General features: G+C 42.2%; 1 protein-coding gene across 3 annotated transcripts in view; it reads right to left on the bottom strand.

The window, feature by feature from the left end:
- agrn (agrin) overlaps nucleotides 1–21,287 on the bottom strand; it is a 228,782-nt gene that overhangs the window by 83,195 nt on the left and 124,300 nt on the right. For all 3 annotated transcript variants that reach the window (XM_043676122.1, XM_043676123.1, XM_043676121.1), the window contains exons 12-17: nucleotides 16,626–16,733; nucleotides 14,664–14,828; nucleotides 13,363–13,506; nucleotides 9,763–9,887; nucleotides 6,267–6,372; nucleotides 2,196–2,606 (exon numbers count right to left, since the gene is read on the bottom strand). In XM_043676122.1, the coding sequence (XP_043532057.1) occupies nucleotides 2,196–2,606; nucleotides 6,267–6,372; nucleotides 9,763–9,887; nucleotides 13,363–13,506; nucleotides 14,664–14,828; nucleotides 16,626–16,733 (1,059 nt within the window). The remainder of the gene's footprint in view (nucleotides 1–2,195; nucleotides 2,607–6,266; nucleotides 6,373–9,762; nucleotides 9,888–13,362; nucleotides 13,507–14,663; nucleotides 14,829–16,625; nucleotides 16,734–21,287) is intronic.

Consider the following 21,287-nt stretch of genomic DNA (forward strand, 5'->3'; position numbering starts at 1 on the left):
TCATTTCCCTGAGGTCGGGGAGTCCAGAACTAGAGGGCATAGGTTTAGGGTGAGAGGGGAAAGATATAACAGGGACCTAAGGGGCAACTATTTCACACAGAGGGTGGTACGTGTATGGAATGAGCTGCCAGAGGATGTGGTGGAGGCTGGTACAATTGCAACATTTAAGAGGCATTTGGATGGTATATGAATAGGAAGGGTTTGGAGGGATATGGGCCGGGTGCTGGTAGGTGGGACTAGATTGGGTTGGGATATCTGGTCGGCATGGACGGGTTGGACCGAAGGGTCTGTTTCCATGTTGTACATCTCTATGACTCTACGATTCTATATGATAAATCAAATCTTGTTTACTTGTCTAAGCCCTGATTATAGGAATTAATTCTTCCACATGACATGGATAGTAAAATCTAAATTAGATTATGAATATTTGACACAAATTATGTAAAATTACTTGGTCCACTACTTTAAAAAAGGGATTCATAGGTTAAAAAGTTATGTGGGTTAATGCCATAAAACAATGGAAAAAGTGATCTTGAATAAATCAGCATATAGGCTCATTTGGTTCCTTCTGTGCTGTTGAATTCTCTGATTGAACATTTGGTTAGTGCGATTTTATAATTTTAGACCATAATCTTGGGTACTTTATAAGAATTAAGTTTAACAGACACAGGAGTGTTTTTTTATCTAGCAAATAACACTTCACAGAAAATGGGTTACCTTGACAACAATAATGTTCCACAAGCTCATGAGGTCACTGGTAACCACACACATCAATTTGATCGGATTGTCATCACAGTCACTTATTTAATATTCAGAACACTGTTAAATTATGTTTGTATAAATCCCATTGATGCAAATAAAGAATTTGATATAACTTTGTCTGCATTCAAGACTCACAGGATAAACCCAAAGTAAGGCATGCATTATTTAGTTGCATTAGTTTGCTTTGAAAAATATCATTTCCGATAAATGATACTCATTAAGGGCTTTTAATACATATTCAACTTAAAAGTTACTTGAAAAAAAAGTACTCAAGTAAATATTTGCATTGCTTTTGAGTTTCAGTTTACACTAATCAAGGGCAAGCACAGTTGGGGTGGGGGTCTCAAACCTCTGACTATATGGTTGCTGGAAGGACTGATTACTTTCAGTAGGAAATATTTCTTCCAAGCAATTGCCTCTTGAAAGACTTCAATTTAGTAAGTGGCTGATGACCCTACTTTGTTAATTCTAGGGGCATTAAGAGCACTCTCGGCAACAATGCTATAGATTGTAGAAGCTTTGTTTGAGGTCTCACTATTGGATGATTCATGAGACTAATATTCAGGTTACGCCGGGTAAAATATGGCCTCAGGTCAGACAAGAGTATAATTTGGACACAAGTATAATTTCTAAACTGCCACTTCGAGAATCATTTTCTACCACCTATTTTGTTGGATCAGGAAAATATCAGGCAGATACTGAGTAGTTCTTTTACACATCCCCTGGACTCGTCTTGGTTGACTAAGGAGGTCAGAATGGAATGTTTACCCCCAAATTGACCTCAATTTTATTCACTCTATTCTTTCACCTCCCCTAGGAGACCCCTTGACATTGGTGGGTAGCAATAAAGAATGAATCACAAGTTGCCATCAGTTGGACTGGATTCATCAGAGTCTTTACTCATCGAGTACTGTTTGTACCTCAGCCTTTGTAAATGTTGATTTATAATTGTACTTTACAATTACAATTAGTAGTTGTAAGACTTTACATGTAAAGCGGCAGTGTTACAATTGATGAAAATCGTTTAAGTTCAAATATTTGCAAATCTTGGACTGGAATTATGATTACCAATTAGATCCATCATATTGAATTTAGCTTCCTCTGGTGAGTTACTTATTGGCTTAGATCCAGCCAAACTGAAAAGGTGGTGAAGCATTCAGACTTTAAACAGGGCTACGTGATGAAGGATCATTAAAAAAAATTAAGGCACTATTGAACTTTCCTTTCGGCATCTTGTGTCACCAAATTCAACCTTTCTTTTGGAAGGGAGGTGAAAGACTGAAGAGATTGGCTTCAAAGATTATGCTGATGTATTTGTTTCAGTAAGTGCAGGGCATTTCATTCTACTTCCGCACTCCATGCCGCAGTCCATAAGAACCAAACGCTCTCATGCATCATTGACCATTTTACCAATCATAGTCAATTCACATTACCCGAAGGCTCTATTCCACTAGCTTCTAGATCACCACTTGCTTCAAGATCTGTATCCCCACTGAAATCCCCACTGCCTGACTGATCAGGGGGTTCAGATGGAATGATGGATGTTGTAGGCCGGACAGTGGTAAGGTGGGCATTGACAACTGGACGTCTGGTTATCGTGGCTGACTTGGATCTGACATGTGATCTTGTGGTATGTGCAGGCCATGCTGTGGATCTAGGAATGAGCTTTGCTTCAAACACTGCAGAGTCCTTTTCAACCCGCGCGGTCAATATGGTGTCCTCCCTTGTTGAAGATGTGCTTGTTGATGGGGTCATTTTCGACCATTTGGTTGTCTGAGGAGAGTGTGTGGTAGGAGGAATGGTTGGTCTCGATGGAGCTCCTGTATGGAGAGGTGAGATGATTTCTGTAGAGTTACAGAAGTAAATGAAGGTATGTTTAGGAAAGCATAGCACCAAAACAAATATAGGCAATGGCAGGCTTTAAGAACTGGACCCTCAATTTCGAAACCCCTTTATTCTGATAAAAAGAACACATTTTAATCTATGCACACAAACAGCTCCGTTTTATAATTTTAGCAGGCATGTTAGTAAATCTAAACACAAGTCTTTTTGCATTCAGTCTTTAACTCTTTAAAACTGAATATTCAACACGGCTTTCACGAGAGACAAGATAGTTAAGGTTAACTATAGCAGAACAGATGGTCTAAAGTCATTAGCCCCTGAAAAGGCCCCAGAACAGTGAACCGATGCACTTGCAGGTCCATAAAGCAACCATTATTTCACTTGCTGTTGTTCTCAACAGATGATCGCTTTTACACGCTGGTGACTATCACAGCATGCAGGTTGTGGGCACGATGGGGCATTGCAGGAGTCTAAGTGCCACAACGGACATCCAACCTGGCAAATATAGCATGTTGCAGATGAAACAAAAATCTAGGCATTTAAATACAACACAAATCGTTTTTTCAGGGGAAAACTAAAGAGTTAAGGGAGCTATATATTATGTTTAGTACTTAATAGCTGTTTCACTTCCTGTAAGCCAGAGCAGTAACTGTTCTTTTCTGCATCGCTGGTCTTTATGGTCATGTAACCCAAGACTGTCATTCCCCAACCATGTCATCACATGAACAACAGTCGGTGTGTTCCAAGAGATGGTTGCTGACAAAGCCCAGAGCAGTAGGAAAAATGTCAGTTTGGAAGTCACACAATGAGCACATTCACACCAGGTTACAGAATGAGAATCTTACACTCCTGACAACTGCAACAAAGCACATGAACTTCCATTGTCTTGGTCCAACATGTTTTCCAAATCTGGACACAATTTAGTCTCAGAATTTGCTTCCACTCTTAATTCCATTGTTAACAGCTGCACACATGAGTTATTTCCAGTGCAGTTCTCAGAGGGAGAAAGAGGAAATGACAACATCTTCGTTTACAAACACTAAAGGGAAAACAGCTAGTGCATTTACTTTAGCACTGTCTCATGCACTATTTACTGAGTACTTCAATAATTGTGGCTCTCAGAACAACTGATGCAAAAAACTGCAGATCTGACCAGGGTCGGCAAGAGAGTAATTGTGTATTAACCAGTGAAAGTTTTAAAACATACTGCAAGAGCAACTGAATAGGATGCAATAACTCAGTGATAGATGGACTCACTTATACTAATGAATGATGAGTAAAGATTGTGAATTGTGTGCAGCCAGAACTTGACAGTTCTCCCCTACTCTCAACCAACTTAGTTAATAGATGCACTGCCTTTTACAGGACTGAGCCCAACTAAACCACCAAGACCCCAGGTTCAAGCCTTTGGTCTCAGTTGAGTTGTGGAATTCCAACAGCATGGAAGAAGGCCATTTGGCCCTTCAAGTCCATACCGACCCTCCGAAGAGTATCTCCTCCAGACCCACCCACCTACCCTATCCCTGAAACCCTGCATTTCCCATGGCTAATCCACCTAGCCTGCACATATCTAGACACTATGGGTAATTTAACATGGCTGATCTACCTAATCTACACATACCTGAACACCGTAGGTAATTTAGCATGGCCAGTCCACCTAACCTGCACATCTTTGGACTATTGAGCACCCGGAGGAAACCCAAGCAGGTTCAGGGAGAATGTGCAAACTCCACACAGACAGTCACCCAAGGCCAGAATTGAACCTGGGACCCTGGTGCTGTGAGGCAACAGTGCTAACCACTGAGCCACCGTGCCGTCCCTGAGTCACCATATCAGCCAGAGTTTCTGGTTTTGGCTAGGCAGAAGTTGGGACACTCCCAAATTGCCTCAAGATTTTAATGCACAAGGACAGGGCTCAGTTGCGATGCCACTTCCATCTGAATAGCACATCTAATGGATTGCTACTTTGAGCAAAGTAATGGAAGAACCTACTGATATCAATAAAACACAGATGGTGGGGGATTAAATAATAAAAATAAACTTAAAACAAAAATACTGGAAGCTATTTACATCATGACCCAAACTCCACTGTAAGATAATCCAACTGTTTTTTTTAAATAAAAGACATGGGGGTGGGTGTGATCTGTAAGTGGGAGTGATGATCAAGTGCTAAACAATTTGTTAACATGCATCATATCACTGAGAAATCCTATTCTTAAGGGTAAATTCACCTTTGCTATTTTTCTAATTGGGTGCCAAGTTCAAAGGAATTGTTTGTTGGTGACAGAATTGTAACACAGTAGCATTGATCCCTTAAGGAACACTCCCTTCAGGAATAGCTCTCTACTATTGAATTTACTTATGAATTTTATGACCCAGTTTGACCACTGCATCAAATCCAAGACCATCAATGCATCTGCTGTTCGCTGACTTGATAAGTCATATCAGACTTGAAACATTAGCTGTTTCTCGGTCCACAGATGCTACCAGACATGTTGACTTTCTCTAGCACTTTCTGTTTTTAGTTAATTGACTTGACTCCCTGAACTCATTGTAAGTTCAGACTGCAAACAGCATATTTGTATGGAAGGCTTTCTTCTATCTCACAACTCACATGAATTCTCATTGCACATCTGAAACTGCAGGACAAAGCTGGCTATCCCGACATATAACATCAGAATTAACTGATGTTAGTGACTAAAGAAAAAAGAATCTAAATATAAGTCCGTTCTTTGGAAACATATTTGTGCGATGATTTCAGCATTGCTGATCAGATTCCTGACTGCTGCTATGTATTTGGGCAGGTGCATTATGTGGTGTTAACAACTTAAGATTTATTTAACATGGTAATTGTTTGTTTAGTTCAATACTGCAAACCATTCCATTCCAAATTAATTTGCATCTGAGTTCCACCTGGTTAACAGAAACTCCCACTGTACCAGGTTACCGTGAAGCAATACTTCGGGAACTCACTCATTCCATCATCTTTTTCCAACTTCAAACACATACTTCAGTATCTGAAAGCACCTGGTACTCTTGTCGTTTGGGTTCCAGGGATTGTAGATCAGTGGGATAAGCTTTTTGCTTCTCCTGCATGAGTGTCAATTTGACAGAGAGGCACCTCAGGTCATTGTAGCCTGACTCATATCCATCCCAGCAAAGCAGTCTTTACAGGTAGCAATGGAGCCCAAGATGTTGAGGGCTGGTGGAACAGAAGTCAGCTTACCAGTTAGTCTTTGAAATATTGATGCTGCTGGAGAGCGACAGGAACTGCATTCATCACAGCAAATAGCCAAGGGAAGAGGGTCAGTACACAAATACTGATCTCTTAGAAACTGAACTGAGTGAGCGCTAATTTAAGAACTAGCTAAAATGTGCAATCCAAATCAGTGACCATTATCAACACTTTCCGAAAGGTTTGCAGTGTGTATTCAGTCTCTATGCAAACAAGGTGACATCGCCTGATCAAGATATCAGTGAGCTTCTCGAAGAGGGGACAAACTACCCTTTTAACCCGAGGAGCTGAATTTGAATCCACCTGGGGAGTAAATCCAGTTCAGGGCCTTTCAGGCATCTTTGGAATTTCCCACAGAATTTCCTCCCAATGCCTCTACTGTTACTTTCCAACATAAAATACAAGTGTGCTTCATCAACGTCCTTACCTCGGCAAGGCCCTTGGTGTGTAATTGTGATCACTGTGCCTTGGCGACATCCAATTGATTTGAGCTGGCACTCGTTTGCATAGGTTATGCCATCAGAGCCACAGACCTGATATTGTACAAGGAAGCGAATTAGCAAAGGTTAGACCAACATCGCTTTTAGAATCACATGCTCAACAACATAGAAACACCGGTAAAGGAATAGGTCATCCATTCCCTCCATTACATTCCAGCATTCAATTTTATCTCAAAAGCTTGTCACATTTCCTCTCTGTTTGATGTTGTTATTTCTGTTTCTCTCTCCACAGATTCTCCAGCAGTTTCGGTTTTTATCTCAGATCTCCAACATCTGTGGCATTTTGCTTTTATTCACTAAGACCCTGGCAGGTAAATGCCTGAGTGCCGTCCTGCCACTGGGGACACTGGACCAGCAGAAATCTATGTACCTCAGTCCTGAAATGTTCCAAATAACTCAATGCCCCACAGGCTTTTCAGGAGATGTGGGAGAGAATCAAGCTCCTGATTTTTTTTGAAATTTGTTCATGGGATTTGGATGTCACTAGCTAGGCCAGCATTTATTGCTCATCTCTGATTGCCCAGAGGGCTGATGAGAGTAAACCACATTGTTGTGGGTCTGGAGTCACATATAGGACAGACCAGGTAAGGACATCAGATTTCCTTCCATGAAGGACTATGTGACTCAGAAGGACTTTTATGACAATTAACAGTAGTGCCATGATCAGTTTTAATCCCAGAACTTTTAAATTTTGCTATCTGCCTTAGTGGGATTCGAACACATTCCCAACCCCCCAGTATATTAACAGTGTAGCTTTGGATTACTAGCTCAGTAACATTACCACCACCTCCCTATTTATGATCTCGTTCTTACAAAAATGATGCTCCCAGAATTCAAACTGAAAGCAATAAAACTTCAATTTTACAATTATGACCATTTTGTTTCTGGATATCACCACCAGAGATTGTTCCTTTACGTCCATCCAAACACATCCCTTCATCATTTTAAATATCTTGATTAGATCATGTCTGATCTTGCTCAATTCATGCCTGGTTCAATGCATTCTGATGGTTTAATTCTTTAAATCCAGGTTTATTCTAATGAATCTTTGCTGTACTCATTCCAAAGTCAACCTATGCTTACTGGTGGCCATAATGCATGTGATTCTGTAGATTGGGTTTCATTGAGGATCTGTGTAACTAAAGCATTATTTGCTTCAAATGCATGTAAATAGAGTCTGGTTAAACTAACAGATGCCTTTGGTTTGTTTGGTCAGAGTCAAACTTGAATATACTACTGTATAGAACTGTAGTGCATTTGTGACTATGTATACATATATGCATGTAAAGATATTTTTAATGAAAAGTATATTTTTGAAAGAAAAGTTATTCGAATTCCAATACCCTTGATATAAAAGACAATATTTTCTCCCCTTCTGAATTACTTGGTTGTGTGCAGCAGCTCATAGTTGTACATAGACACCAACCTTCTTTGCCTCCTCACAATGCCCAGCCTCTCACTAAGTAAGAAAATGTCTAATTTCAACAGACAATTTCATACTTTCCTACTCCCCCCGCCAAAACCTATTCAATTAATCTAGTCACTTTGGAAGTTCTCACTCCCATTACCCAGGCCAGGATTTTCCCTCCAAAACATATAGATTCCCAACTCCAAGTGGGAAGGGAATGCCCCAGGTGTTCTAATTTCTGTTCAGATTAGAAGGCCAGTATGCTGTCATTTTATTTACATGTGCATAGTACTTGACATTGACCCAGCTAGTTCAGACGAAGCAAAACCCCTGACACTCATGCTTAGATCTGTCAGCCAGGGTTTCCTGATTGGACCAGGTTAACAGCCCCAGTCAGGGAGCTCATATTCTATGAGATCTCCCTTGGCTGTCCCCGTTCCAATCACTATAGTAGTGCAAAATCTAGTCAACTCATGTCGCTCCCCAGCTACCCTTTGCCCTTGTACCATCAACGTGAACTCCTGTATACAATGGGCACACCTCTGGACCTGTGCTGATATGAAATAAAGTTTTAATTGTCTATTACGTATCGACTTGCCTTTCATCTTTAATGAAAACCCATTTGCTACATTTGAATTCTACCAACCATTTCATCTTTTCTAACAAAAACATTCTGATTATAGTCCCACAAAAACTACTTGAAGCTACCAATCAACTGTGAACTAACAGGCAACTCACTGTGAAACTAATAGGTTTTAAAATCAGTTGTGAAGCATAAATCCTACAACGATAGCCCTCAGGTGAAGTAAACAGAGTGAAATAGCCAGCACTGTTTTTTTTTAAACTGCAGACTCTTAATGCCTTGACAGCGTGAAAGTTCCAAGGGGGTTTACAGATGAACCTCGATTATCCGAAGGGCACGGGCAGGGAGTATTTCATTTGGTTAATCGAATGCCAGATAACATAGTTAGCCACGCATCTGGACCTTGCAATCTTATTCGGATAGTCCGAAATCCGGTTAATCGAATGCCGGATAATCGAGGTTCCTCTGTAAATGGTTGGTCAGTTTGTCATTTCCAATCGGCTTATTGCAAATCATGTCTGCTTTTCACACACAATCATGTCTACTCTTAACAATCCGAAGGGCATTTGAATGCACCCAAAGGGCATCTTATCTCTCCTGAATGTTAACTTCTCCAAAAAGGGTCCCTTACCTCTCGATAGAACTTCGAAAGTTTACACCTTCTTATGAAAAGCAGAAAGCATACAAATTGTTCCTCAGACATCCCAACAACAAAAAAAAAAGTGGATCTGCTTAAAGGTAACTAAAGCTTCGAGATCTGTAGTTGTCTCCATGAACCACAGATCTAAAACCTGCAAATTCTCCCTCTAACTTTGTTTTTTGGTGAGTGGACCTCTGAGGTCCATGTGTGGCATCAACCTCTGAAACTGGAGGTCAATGTGTTGGTGTGCAGATCGAGATTTAAAGAACCTGTTTCAAGTTCATTTGTAGCTCTGTCCCTTTTGCTCCCCTACGGAGTTTAATTTCAACAAGGATTTCTTTGTGACCTGTTTTTAAGATTATCTTGGACCACTAACCTTTTGTGTATTTGCTGAAGGAAATGATGCTGACGGTACTGAAGGGAAAGTGTAATACCCAACCAATGGGGGTCATTGAAGATGCCAGTGTGCACTACAGAACTGATGTGCAGGATGTGAAATGGACTAGTTTTACAAAGTCATGGATTTCTTTGTCAGGCACAGAAGGAAGCCATTCAGCGCATCATGCTTGCAGCAAAACAAGCATCATTACCTCGTGCCAATCCCCCTTCTCCACATAACCTATTTACCTGGAAAAATACAAAAACTGCTGGCCTGAATTCCCAAAATGCACTCTAACCTTTGAAACACCCACAGCAGGAACAGGAGTATACAAAATTGGTCTTATGTAAGGACATAATGTTCTCCAATTTTGTTATGAAAGTGAAACAAGAATTGCACCAACAAAGCCTTACCTTCAAGTTTTTACTTTCCGGACAAACAGGAGGAGGGCATTCACAATAAGCACGCCCATTGCTCTCCACGCATGCTGCTCCATATTGGCACTGAAGGTCAGCACATGATTTGGATACAGATGGGTCTGTGAGAAAGTGAGAAAAAATATTCAACTCTCTCTCGTCATTCACTTTCTGAATAATTTTGATGAATTTCCCACCAAGGCACCAAAGTTAGAAGGAATGATAATTCTTTTATTTAGTGTCAAGAGGCACAAGAACAAACAAATGACCAACAAACAGCAATGCGGGCCCACTGAAGCTGGGATTAGACAGCAGATAGAGGGGAAAAGTGCCGCTCCATTACACTCATTTCTCAAAGTCCCTCACATCATCAACGTCTTGCTACTGAATTGCTCAACATTTGCAACAGCAAGGAAGTTTCTTCTGGCTGGGGAGCGATTGACTGATTGATTGATTTATTGTTGTCATATATACCAAGTTACAGTAAAAAGTACTGTTTTGTACACCATAAGGCAGATCGTACCACACAAAGTGCATCCGAATGGGTCTAGATTTGGGGGGGGGGGGGGGCACAGGGTCACAGAATAATGGATAGGCCATGTAGGATTGAGATAAGGAGGAATTTCTTCACTTAAGAGGATGGCAAATCCCAAAGGTGATGTCGCTTCAGTTATTGAGTCTGTTCAAGATTGAGATTGTTAGATTTTTTACTTTTTAAAAACATCAAGCAAGAGAGGGGTAAAGCAGGAAAATATTGTTAAGGGAGAAGATCAGCCATGATTTCATTGAATGGCAGAGCCAGCTGGAAGGGTTGAATGGCCTACTCCTATTGCTTATGTTATCCAACTTGGATTATGCAGAAACTCAGAGCAGGGGTAGGCAGTTCAGCCCCTCGAGTCTACTTTGCCATTCAATAAGATCATGGCTAATCTGTTTGTGTTTCAAATTCCAATCTACTCTCGATCATCTTTGATTCTCTTGCCTAACAAATATCTCCTTACCTGCACCTTAGAAATATTTAATGACCCTGTTTCCATTGAGCTCTCTGCCTCAGATGGCAAAGGTTGCAGAGAAAAAGAAAACAATCTCATCTCTGTCCTAAAAGGGAGACCCTCAGCATTGAAACAGTTCCCCCGAGCTAAGGGCTGACCCCACAAGAAGAAACATCCCTTCTATGTCTAACTTGTGAAGGCCATTCAGGGTCTTAGAAACTTCAAACAAGTCACCCCTCACTCTTCTAACCTCCAATGGAAACAAACACGGTCTGTCCAACCTTTCCTCAAAAGATAATCCACTCATTCCAGGTATTAGATTAAATTCCCCAACAGTGTGGAAACAGGCCCTTCGGCCCAACAAGTCTACACTGACCCTCCAAAGAGAAACCAACCCAGACCTATTTCCCTCTGACTAATGCACCTAACACTACGGGCAATTTAGCATGGCCAAATTCACCTGGCCTGCACAGGTTTGGACTGTGGGAGGAAACTGGAGCACCCAGAGGAAACCCACACAGACACGGGGAGAATGTGCAAACTCCACACAGCCAGTCACCCAGGGTCTAGAATCAAACCTGGGTCTCTGGCATTGTGAGGCAGCAGTGCTAACCACTGAGTCACCATGCCACTCAGTCTATTAATCCTCCTCGGAAGTACCTCCAAAACATTTACATCATTCTTTAAATAAAGAGCGCAAAGCTACATGCAGTATTCAAGTTGTGGTCTCGCCAACATCCTGCATAACAGAACCATTGCATCCTTACGTTCAATTCCTCTTATTATAAACAGTAGTATTTCATGAAACTTCTGAGTTACTTGTTCTACGTGGAGTTTAACTTTTAGCACCTGACACACTAAAACACTTAGATCGCTCTACACCTCAGAATTAGGCAGTTGTTCTCCATTTAGGTAACCCTTTGAATTTTTATTCTTCCTGCCAAACTGAATAATATCACACTTTTCCACATCATAATCCATCTGCCTGATTAATGCCCACTCCTCTTTTTATGAAGAGAGATTTCTGGAGGTTCCTACCATCAAAATAGAAAATGCTAAAACTTTGTGGAAAGTCCAACATCATTTATACACAACCTGGTTATGCCAGTTTATAGCTTCCTTCTGTCCTCTTTGCTGTACACTTTCCTACTTATCTCTGTGACATCTGCATATTTAGCAACCGAGTCTTTGCTCCCACAGGGAAGACATTGATGAAAATGATAAAAAGCTAAGGCCCCAGCACAGGCTCCTACAGGACCACACTCATTACATTCTGCCAATCAGAAAATAAAACTATTTATGCATAACGTCTGCTTCCTTCCAGCCTGTCAATCTTCTATCCGTTCTAATCTGTTAACCCCTACATCACTGAGCTCCAACTATTTGCAATAATTTTGTCAATGCCTTCTGGAAATCCAAATCGGTCAACAGGCTCCCCTTTGTCCACAGTACACATTCATCCTTCAAAGAATTCCAATAAAGTGTTTAAACATAATATCCCTTTCACAAAACCAAGCTGACACTTCTTAATTACCTTGTGTTTTTCCTCTAAGTAACCTAAAATCTCCTTTATAATCAATTCTACCACACTCCTCTTGACAGACTAGCAAACTGACCTCTAGTTTCCTGTTTTCTGCCTCTCCTCCGTTTGTGAACTGAGATTTCTAGAGATTGATAACATTGATAAAAGAACATTATGGTGGATCAGTGGTTAGCACTGTTGCCTCACAATGCTAGGGACCCAGGTTTGATTCCATTCTCAGGAGACTGACTGTGTGGAGTTTGCATGTTCTCCCCGTGTCTGTGTGGGTTTCCTCCGGGTGCTCTTGTTTCCTCCCACAATCCAAAGATACGCAGGTTACGTGAATTGGCCGTGCTAAATTGCCCATAATGCTCAGGGATGTGTAGGTTAGGTCCATTAGTCAGGGGAATGTACAGTAATAGGGGTAGGGAATGGGTTTCTTTCCACACTGAAGGGATTCTGTGATTATTAATGAAAGAATGAGATAATATCCTTGGTCCGTAGAACACAGGTTGAATGTTTTGAGAGTGGATCTACATCATAGAATCCTTACATTGTGGAAGCTGCCCATTTGGCCCATTAAGTCCACACTAACCCTCCAAAGAGTGTCCCAGCCAGCCCATCCTCCTGACCTACCTCTAGAACCCTGCATTTTCCATGGCTAATCCACCTAGCCTGCACATCCTTGGACACCATGGGGCAATTTAGCATGGCCAATCCATCTAACCTGCACATCTCTGGATGATGTGAGAAGAAACTGGAACATCCAGAGGAAACCCACACAGACATAGGGAGAATGAGTAAACTCCACACAGACAGTCGCTTGAGGCTGGGTCCCACTGAATGAATTAATGCTGCGATTCTTAATATTCAGAGGCTTCAGGACTTTTTATCTTCTACGAAATGAAAATTGTTTTTACCAACATAAGTCGGGTTCAACAAAACAAATGCCCCATGCTCTAAACTCTCTAAAGGTTAACACCGGCAGGGCACCTGGTTTCTAATCCAGTCATCTCCATTTTAAGGATTTTACAAGAAATGCTTTCTGTAAATTTTTCTTACGATACCTGTTAATGCTCTCACCTTCGTCACAGCCGTTTTGGCCTAAGTTACTTCCATCTGGACACTGGTTGCACTTCATTCCAGTAATGCCGGCTTTACAAGAGCACAGGCCAGTCATTTGTTCACAGTCATCCCGGACAGCCCCGACAGCATCACAGCTACAAGCTGAGGGAAACCAACAATGTATTAGTTCAGGAAGATGCTGTCAGATTACTTCTGTTGTATCAGTGGCATGTGAAATGAAACCAATAAGAGCTTTCAACTTCTGTGTTCTTGCAACATATTTAATTAAGAATAAGTCAATAACATGATACAGTGCAGAAAATCTGTTCTTGTCAAGATAAAGGTGTCAGTGCCAGGGAATAAAACATATTACCATTTGACACTTACAAAAAAACCATTTACAGGCCAGTTACAGCATGGTTAGACCGAGAGTAGAGTAGACGTCTCTTTATTCTGTCCCAATAACAAAAACTCACCTCTTATTCAACATGTTGTGACACTAATAGTCCCACTCTGGTGAAATTATGCCTTTAAGGACCACACCAAAATTGATATTACCTCCTTTCAGTTTGGGCTCTTGCTTTTTTGTGTTGTTAGAAAAGGCAATATAGTTATCTTCTCTTCTGATTGTAGCTGGGATTAATTTCAGCAATAGACACACACACACAAACACACATACAAACACGTGCGTGCACACACAGACATACATACGTGTGGGCGCATACACAGACATACAAACACGTGCGTGCACACACACAGATGCACACACGTGCGTGTACACATACACATATGTACAATCACGTGCATGTATACACACACACACACACGCACACGCACACACACACGTTTGGGGATGATGAGAATGATTGTCGTGACCTGCCACCCTTATCTCAAAACCCAGATTCAAACAGATTTAGATACAGAGTCCAGATGAGGAAAAAACTCACATGCTCAAGATAAGATGGAGAGCATTCGTGACTTATTAAAGTGGATACAAGCCTGATCAATGAGTGCTGACTGGCCAACCTTTCCTCACTTGCTATCCATAATCTCACTCTTGCTGCCCAGGTCACAAGGAACATTTTACTTGCCTGTGCCAACACACTGGCAGCACAAAATGCAATGAGATACACCTAGCACAGGCCAGGGGACTTTCCTGAGAAGTGCCTGCCATACATTACCATATGACACTCATATCCCTCATTCATCCATTTGAATGGGAAAGGAAAAGGGTAAAGAAAACTTAATAAAATGCATTATCTTTACATTCGAATAACTACCACAGCATGGAAACAGAGACTTCTGTGACATTCACTTACGAGTACATCCACTTTTCTCATCGATGACGATACCACGGAAATTCCAGAAGCCAGGTTCACAACGGTCACACTTGAGACCACCCACTCCGGGCTTACAGGAACACTGACCGGAGCTGGGGTTACACGTCCCACTATAAGACCCGTATTTATTACACCGACAGGTGCCTGAAAAACATCACACCAATTACAATGTTTTAAAGGCATCTAGATGGGTATATAAGAGGGAGTTAGAGGGATAGGACACAAAAAATAACAAACAGATATTAAAAACCTACTGAATATTACGAAGAAAAACTGACACACATTCACACATTTATGTAAATTCATTGGACAGGATTGATGAGGTGGGGGCAAGCACACGGGAAGGTGGCAACATAAGCTGAGGCTGCCTTACCATCCACTCCTCCCACCCATCCAAGGCCACATTCCCCAAGGTAAGATGTAAGCAGTGGGCAGCTCCTTGTTCAACAGTCAATGGCCTATTAAGGCCTCATGCCAGAGGCTGACTGGAATTTTCCAATTGCCCTCCAGATACTCTCAGAAGTACAGGCCAGCGAGTGGCACATTGTCAAGAGGGTGGAACAGGACTCCAGTTGGGCATTGAGATCTCTCCTCCCTCCTGACCTGTCTGAGCACACCAGGGGTCTCGCCCACTGCACTGCCACGCCATGACTGTTCCATCAGCTTGCTTTTCTTACCTTAGATGTTAAAGAGTAAGAGAGAGGGTACATCAGCTTAACTGTCCCCTCACTCTCTCTTACTTGGAGAATTGAGTATCTGCTCTTCCCCCGGTGGTGGGCCCTGTAACTGTAAGGGCCTGCCCGTCAGCCATCCTGGTGCCAACCTGGGCTGGTACTCAGGTGTCACAATTCCCAAGTACACAAGCTCGTCATTACTTCACTATTAGTGTTACCAGCATCTCTGAAATAAAATTATGCACCAACATTGCAGTCCCTCTAGAAATGGCAATCTACTTGGTGAGGGACGTCTTCAGCACAGAAGCTCATCTTTTGTAATACTCAAATAAATAAAGCTACAGAAAGTGCCATAAAATCTTACCACGTTTGGCAAGTGAGTGGAGACAGAAATAGAGTTAATGTTCTGAGTCCAATACAATTCCTCTACGGAACTCAAGCAGACTCATATTGGACTCAAAACATTAACTACGTTCATCTCTCCAGAGATGCTGCCAGTCCTGTTTTATTTAGTAGAAACAAAACCAGAAATTGCTGGAAAACCTCAGCAGGTCTGGCAGCATCTCTGAAAGGGAAGCACCTGAACAATGAGCCTGAAATGCTAGCACTGCTTTCTCTCCATGGATGCTGCCAGACCAGCTGTTTCTGTTTCTGTTTATAATAATTACAACATTTGCAATTGTTTGTTTTTTTCTATAGTTTTAAAGCATTCATTCATCGGGGGGGCATTGCTGCCTGGATCAACATTTGTTGTCCATTCCTAATTGGCCAGGTGATGGTGATGGTGAGCTGCCTTCTTGAACCATCGGAATTTCTCAAACACTTTCTGCCCTTATTTCAGATTTCCAGTACCTGCAATACTTTGTTTTTGTTTCAGTGGTACAGTTGGTACAGGAGATGGAGGTCTATGTGGCCCCATCTTAATGAACACCGTGTCCTGGTTGTGGTCAAGCTGTATCCTTGGGGTAGTCTAGTTCAGGTGATATGCCTGACAGTCCATCCATAGTTGGACTATAAGTTATTCTCGCTGAGAAACACCACCAGCAAATATTCAACACTTCAGGAACCAATGCAACTATAACAGAGATGATGGGAGTCATCCTGACAACAGCACAAATGTGGTAAAACAGTAGCTAAAATCTCATGGTAGATTTTTGTCTGTTTTTGCCATTGGCTCTCATCTGGTTAAGCTCTCAATTATTGGATAACCAGTCAGGTACAAGTCACCGCACTCTGGGACAGCAAAATCTCCAACATCCTGACTTACTTGGACAACCTGCAAGACCAACTCCTTGGGCAGCAGTTACGTTATCAAGACAACAGCCATAGATGGAATTGCTGCAGTGTTGTTGTGGGGCAGATGGCGGTATTGCAGCTGTGGAAAGAGTGAGGGAAAGTGTGTTAAACAGATCATATATTGAACACACACATATGTACCAGCCAGAAAATCAAATACTCATTTGGGTTTTATAGGGTGAATACCAAAGGTTTTGTTTTGTCACCCAGATCCTGTTGCCTCTCTCTGTGGTACAGCTGTTGAGAAAGACCATAATATATTGCAGCAAATGTAGGCCAATGAGCCCAGCTCCATTATTCAATGAGGTCATGGCTGATCTGATAATTCTCTGCGTGGAGACAGTAAGGACTGCAGATGTTGGAAGCCAGAGTCATTAGAGGTGGAAGTGGAAAAGCACAGCAGGTCAGACAACGGCCTGAAACGTTGACTTTTCTGCTCCTTGGATGCTGTCTGACCTACTGTTGCCTTTCCAGCTACACATCTACTAACTCTGATACACCTCCACTCTGCTTTCCTGCCTTTTCCCCATAACCCCTGATTCCCTTCCTGACCAAGGATCTTTCTCTCTCCTTCAGTTTTTACTGTACTGAATAACCCAGCCTCAACAGCCCTTTGCGGTAAAGAATACCACAGATTCACAACCCTTGGTGAGAATAAATTTCTCCTCATCTCTGGTTTGTATGTGCGACCAGAGATTGTTCCCTCTAGTCCTACACTCTCCCACAAGGGGAAACAACCTCTCCACATCTACCCTGTCATGCTCCCTACAAATCTAATTTGTTTCAATAAGGTCACCTCTCATTCTTCTGAATCCTAATGAGTACATGCTCAATCTACTCAATCTCCCCCCTCCCTCTCCATACTTGGTATCAGCCAAGTGAACCTTCTCTGGACTTCCCCTAATATCAGTAAATCTTCCTTTCAGTAAGGGGCAGAAAACTGTTCACGGTATTCCAGCTATGATCTCACAAACACCTTGTACAGCTTTGGCCAAACTTTCTTATTTATATGCTCCATTCCCCTTGAATAGAACCATAGCGACGTACAGCACAGAAACAGACCCTTCGGTCCAACTCATCCAATGCTGAACAGATATCCCAAATTAATCAAGTCCCACATGCCAGCACCTGGCCCATATACCTCTAAACCCTTCCTATTCACATATCCATCCAGATACCTTTTAAATGTTGCAATTGTACCAGCCTCCACCATTTCCGCTGGCAGCTCATTCCATAAACGCAACACCCTCTGCATGAAAAGGTTGCCCCTGAGGTCCCTTTTAAATCTTTCCCCTCTCACCCTAAACCTATTCCCTCTAGTTCTGGAACCCACCACCCCCAACCCCAGGGAAAAGACCTTAACTATTTGTTGTTAGGGTACAGAAAGATGCAGCAGATTGGAACAGATGCGTCGAATTTGAAAGCCAAGATTTCTATGGTACATTTTCAAACTGGTTTCTGTTGTATGGGGAGACGCTTCCAGAGATTTGCTGACAGTGTGAACTGGTGAGGTCATAATCGAGGTGTGGGGAGCATGGAGTGCATGGTTTTATCTTAGAATCACAGAATTATTACGGCACAGCAAAGAGGCCCTTCAGACCATTGTGTCTGTGCCAGCGCTCGAAATAAGCAACCGAATTAGTGCCATTCCCCCCAGTTTCTTCCTATGTAATCCCGCATAATCTTCCTTTAAGGTAATAAACCAAGTCCCTCTTGAGTGCCTTGATTGAACCTGCTGCTTCCACAGCACGTTCCAGATCTCAGGATTGCATTAACGGGACCTTCCGGAATTCAGGTAGCAATGGCAGAAGGGATTCAGAGGTCGAGAGGTCACCAGGAAAGCGTGACCTTGAAAGGGTCAGCAACGACTTTGTATTGGGAAGGGTTGAAGGTGGGACCTGTAATTTGTCATAAGGCCTTTATGCCAGTTGCTTATTTGCAGACTGCCAGCTTAGCTCTCAGACTAATGGAAGCTTTCAGCATAGAATTAAGCTGCTAATTATAAGACTACTCCTGCTGGATAACTCAGTGTATACAATATGGAAGCACCCATCCAAAATAACTAATGATTGAATTTTGGCTTTTGCACTGAAAAGGACAATCATGCCTTAGTTGCAAGTGGGAACAGCAAGATATTCCAGTGGTTTAGAAAAAGCCTTGCTCCCTTTCTAATTAATCTATCTGGCCATACTCAAAGCCTGCTGTCTTCAAGTTTTGGTTTAGTCATGCGCTTTTAATGCAATTATATCTCACTTCACAGCACTTCAAACAACTTAAGTAGGGAAACAGCTGATCCCAGTCATTTCTAGCCCACACTGCATCTGGTCCTACACTCAAATCAGATTCTAAATCAGCTTCTACAGGCTGCTTCAAAGCAAATTTAAGAAACACTGATAGACAAAAAAGAAATGCCGTGGTTCCACAGTTCTCTCTAATCTTGGTTCAAAGTTTTAAAAACAGATTAAAAGACCATTTCTGTAAGACATGGTCAAATCTTCAATCCTACTGCCGGTCAGGACTGCGTGTGCTAACACAAGTCATGATGCTGCGTGGCATTTCTGGATTGAGTTTCCATACCAATCTGAGTCACATTCCATTATAATGTCACAAGAGTGCAGTGATTATCTCGGGTCAGTTAACTTATGTATCTTAATCAAAGCAAGTTTCTGCTTTAGACTTGCGAGTCTAGTCATAGATTATGGCTTTGTCTCTGACTGAGTGACAAACTCAGTGCCACTAATGGTAGGTAACTCTACTTTCAGTCTCCTCAGAGGCATTCTGAACTCTTCTGAATGGGAAACAGATTGGTGCTGGAGAGGACATGAAAGGATTGTGGCTGAGTTGAAAGGGCTTAATTCAACTGAGGAGCTGAAGGTGTTTCTTTATTATTCATTGATGGGATGGGGGCATTACTTAGAGTCATAGAGATGTACAGCACGGAAACAGGCCCTTTGGTCCAACTCGTCCATGCTGACCAAACATCCCAACCCAAGCTAGTCCCACCTACCAACACATGGCCCATATCCCTCTAAACCCTTCCTATTTTCATATACCCATCCAGATGCCTTTTAAATGTTACAATTGTACTAGCCACCACCACATCCACTGGCAGCTCATTCCATTCGCGTGCCGCCCTCTGAGCGAAAAAGCTGCCTCTTAGGTCTCTTTTATATCTTTCCCCTCTGACCTTAAACCTATGCCCTCTAGTTCTGGACTCCCCCACCCCAGGGAAAAGACTTTGTCTATTTATCCTATCCATGCCCCTCATGATTTTACAAGCTTCTATAAGGTCACCCCTCAGCCTCCAACGCTCCAGGGAAAACAGCCCTAGCCAATTCAACCTCTCCCTATAGCTCAAATCCTCCAACCCTGAAACATCCTTGGAAATATTTTCTGAACCCTTTAAGTTTCAAAACCTCTTTCTGATCGGAAGGAGACCAGCATTTATTGCCCTGGAGAGGCGTGGTGTGCTGCTTTCTTGAACCATTGCAGTCTTTGGGATGTGGTGACACCACAGTGCCATCAGGGAGAGAATTTCAGGATTTCGTCCCAGTGACAGTGAAGGGATAACAACATATCTTCATGCCAGGATGGGGTGGGACATGGGGAGGAACTTGTAGGTGATGGTGTTCCCATGCATCGTCTACCCTATCCTTCTTGGTAATAGAGGTTGTGGGTTTGGAAGGTGCTGTCGAAGGAGCTGACTGAGTAGATGGTTGGTGTTCCAAGTGACAGAATACTAATAATGCAATTCCTGATTCACCATAAGCCGGAATTATAGCCGCATAGTTTCATCGGATATTTTGGCAACTTGCCCAGGTAGATACTGATTAGTTTAAAAATGATCTTCCATCAGCACCTCCTAAGATTAAAACATAAAATAGAGAACAACCTCGATTATCTGAATGAGACGGGCGGGAAGTATTTTGTTTGGATAACTGAGAGTTTGGATAATGGATTGTTTACATAATGGATAGCGTTTTAACGGGACCTTGAGATCTTGTTTGGATGATCCAAAATTCAGATAATTGATGTTCCGACAATCAAGGTTGTACTGTACTGAGCAAATTTTAGCATTACTTTTCTTCATCTAAAACGTTAATTAGCATTAAGCCCTACTATCATCACTGGAAGGCATTTTTGAGGGAGTTTGCTGACCGTGATGAAGTTGGATGAAAACCGTAATCAAAGCTTCTTCAATTCAGCAACAATTTGCTGAACAGCATCACACCCAGTCCCACCTCTCTACTCTATCTTTGTAACTCCACGTTAACCTTGGTCAACCTACCTAACCTATAAATCCCTGCCACTACAGGGCAATTCAGCTGGGTCAATCTATCTAATCTGTTTACCTTTGGACTATGGGAGAAAAACTGGGGCACCCAGGGGAAATTTGGATGGAAGACTCACTGAAATTTTACGACTTTGGTGGGCTAGGGATTGGAAGGGCTGCTGAGCAGACTTGTGCCAGCGAAGGTCTATGACCCTCATCCCAACCCAGTGCTGCCTGGAACATTGGAAAGAGCCCCTTTCCACTTTGTTCATGTTGGACAGACAAATATGTGTGTGTGTGTCTGTGAGAGTGAGTGAGTGAGTGAGTTAGTGTGTGTGAGAGAGACAGTTTTGGAGAGAG

This window comes from Chiloscyllium plagiosum, chromosome 34, assembly GCF_004010195.1.
Source record: "Chiloscyllium plagiosum isolate BGI_BamShark_2017 chromosome 34, ASM401019v2, whole genome shotgun sequence".
NCBI classification, from domain to species: domain Eukaryota; kingdom Metazoa; phylum Chordata; class Chondrichthyes; order Orectolobiformes; family Hemiscylliidae; genus Chiloscyllium; species Chiloscyllium plagiosum.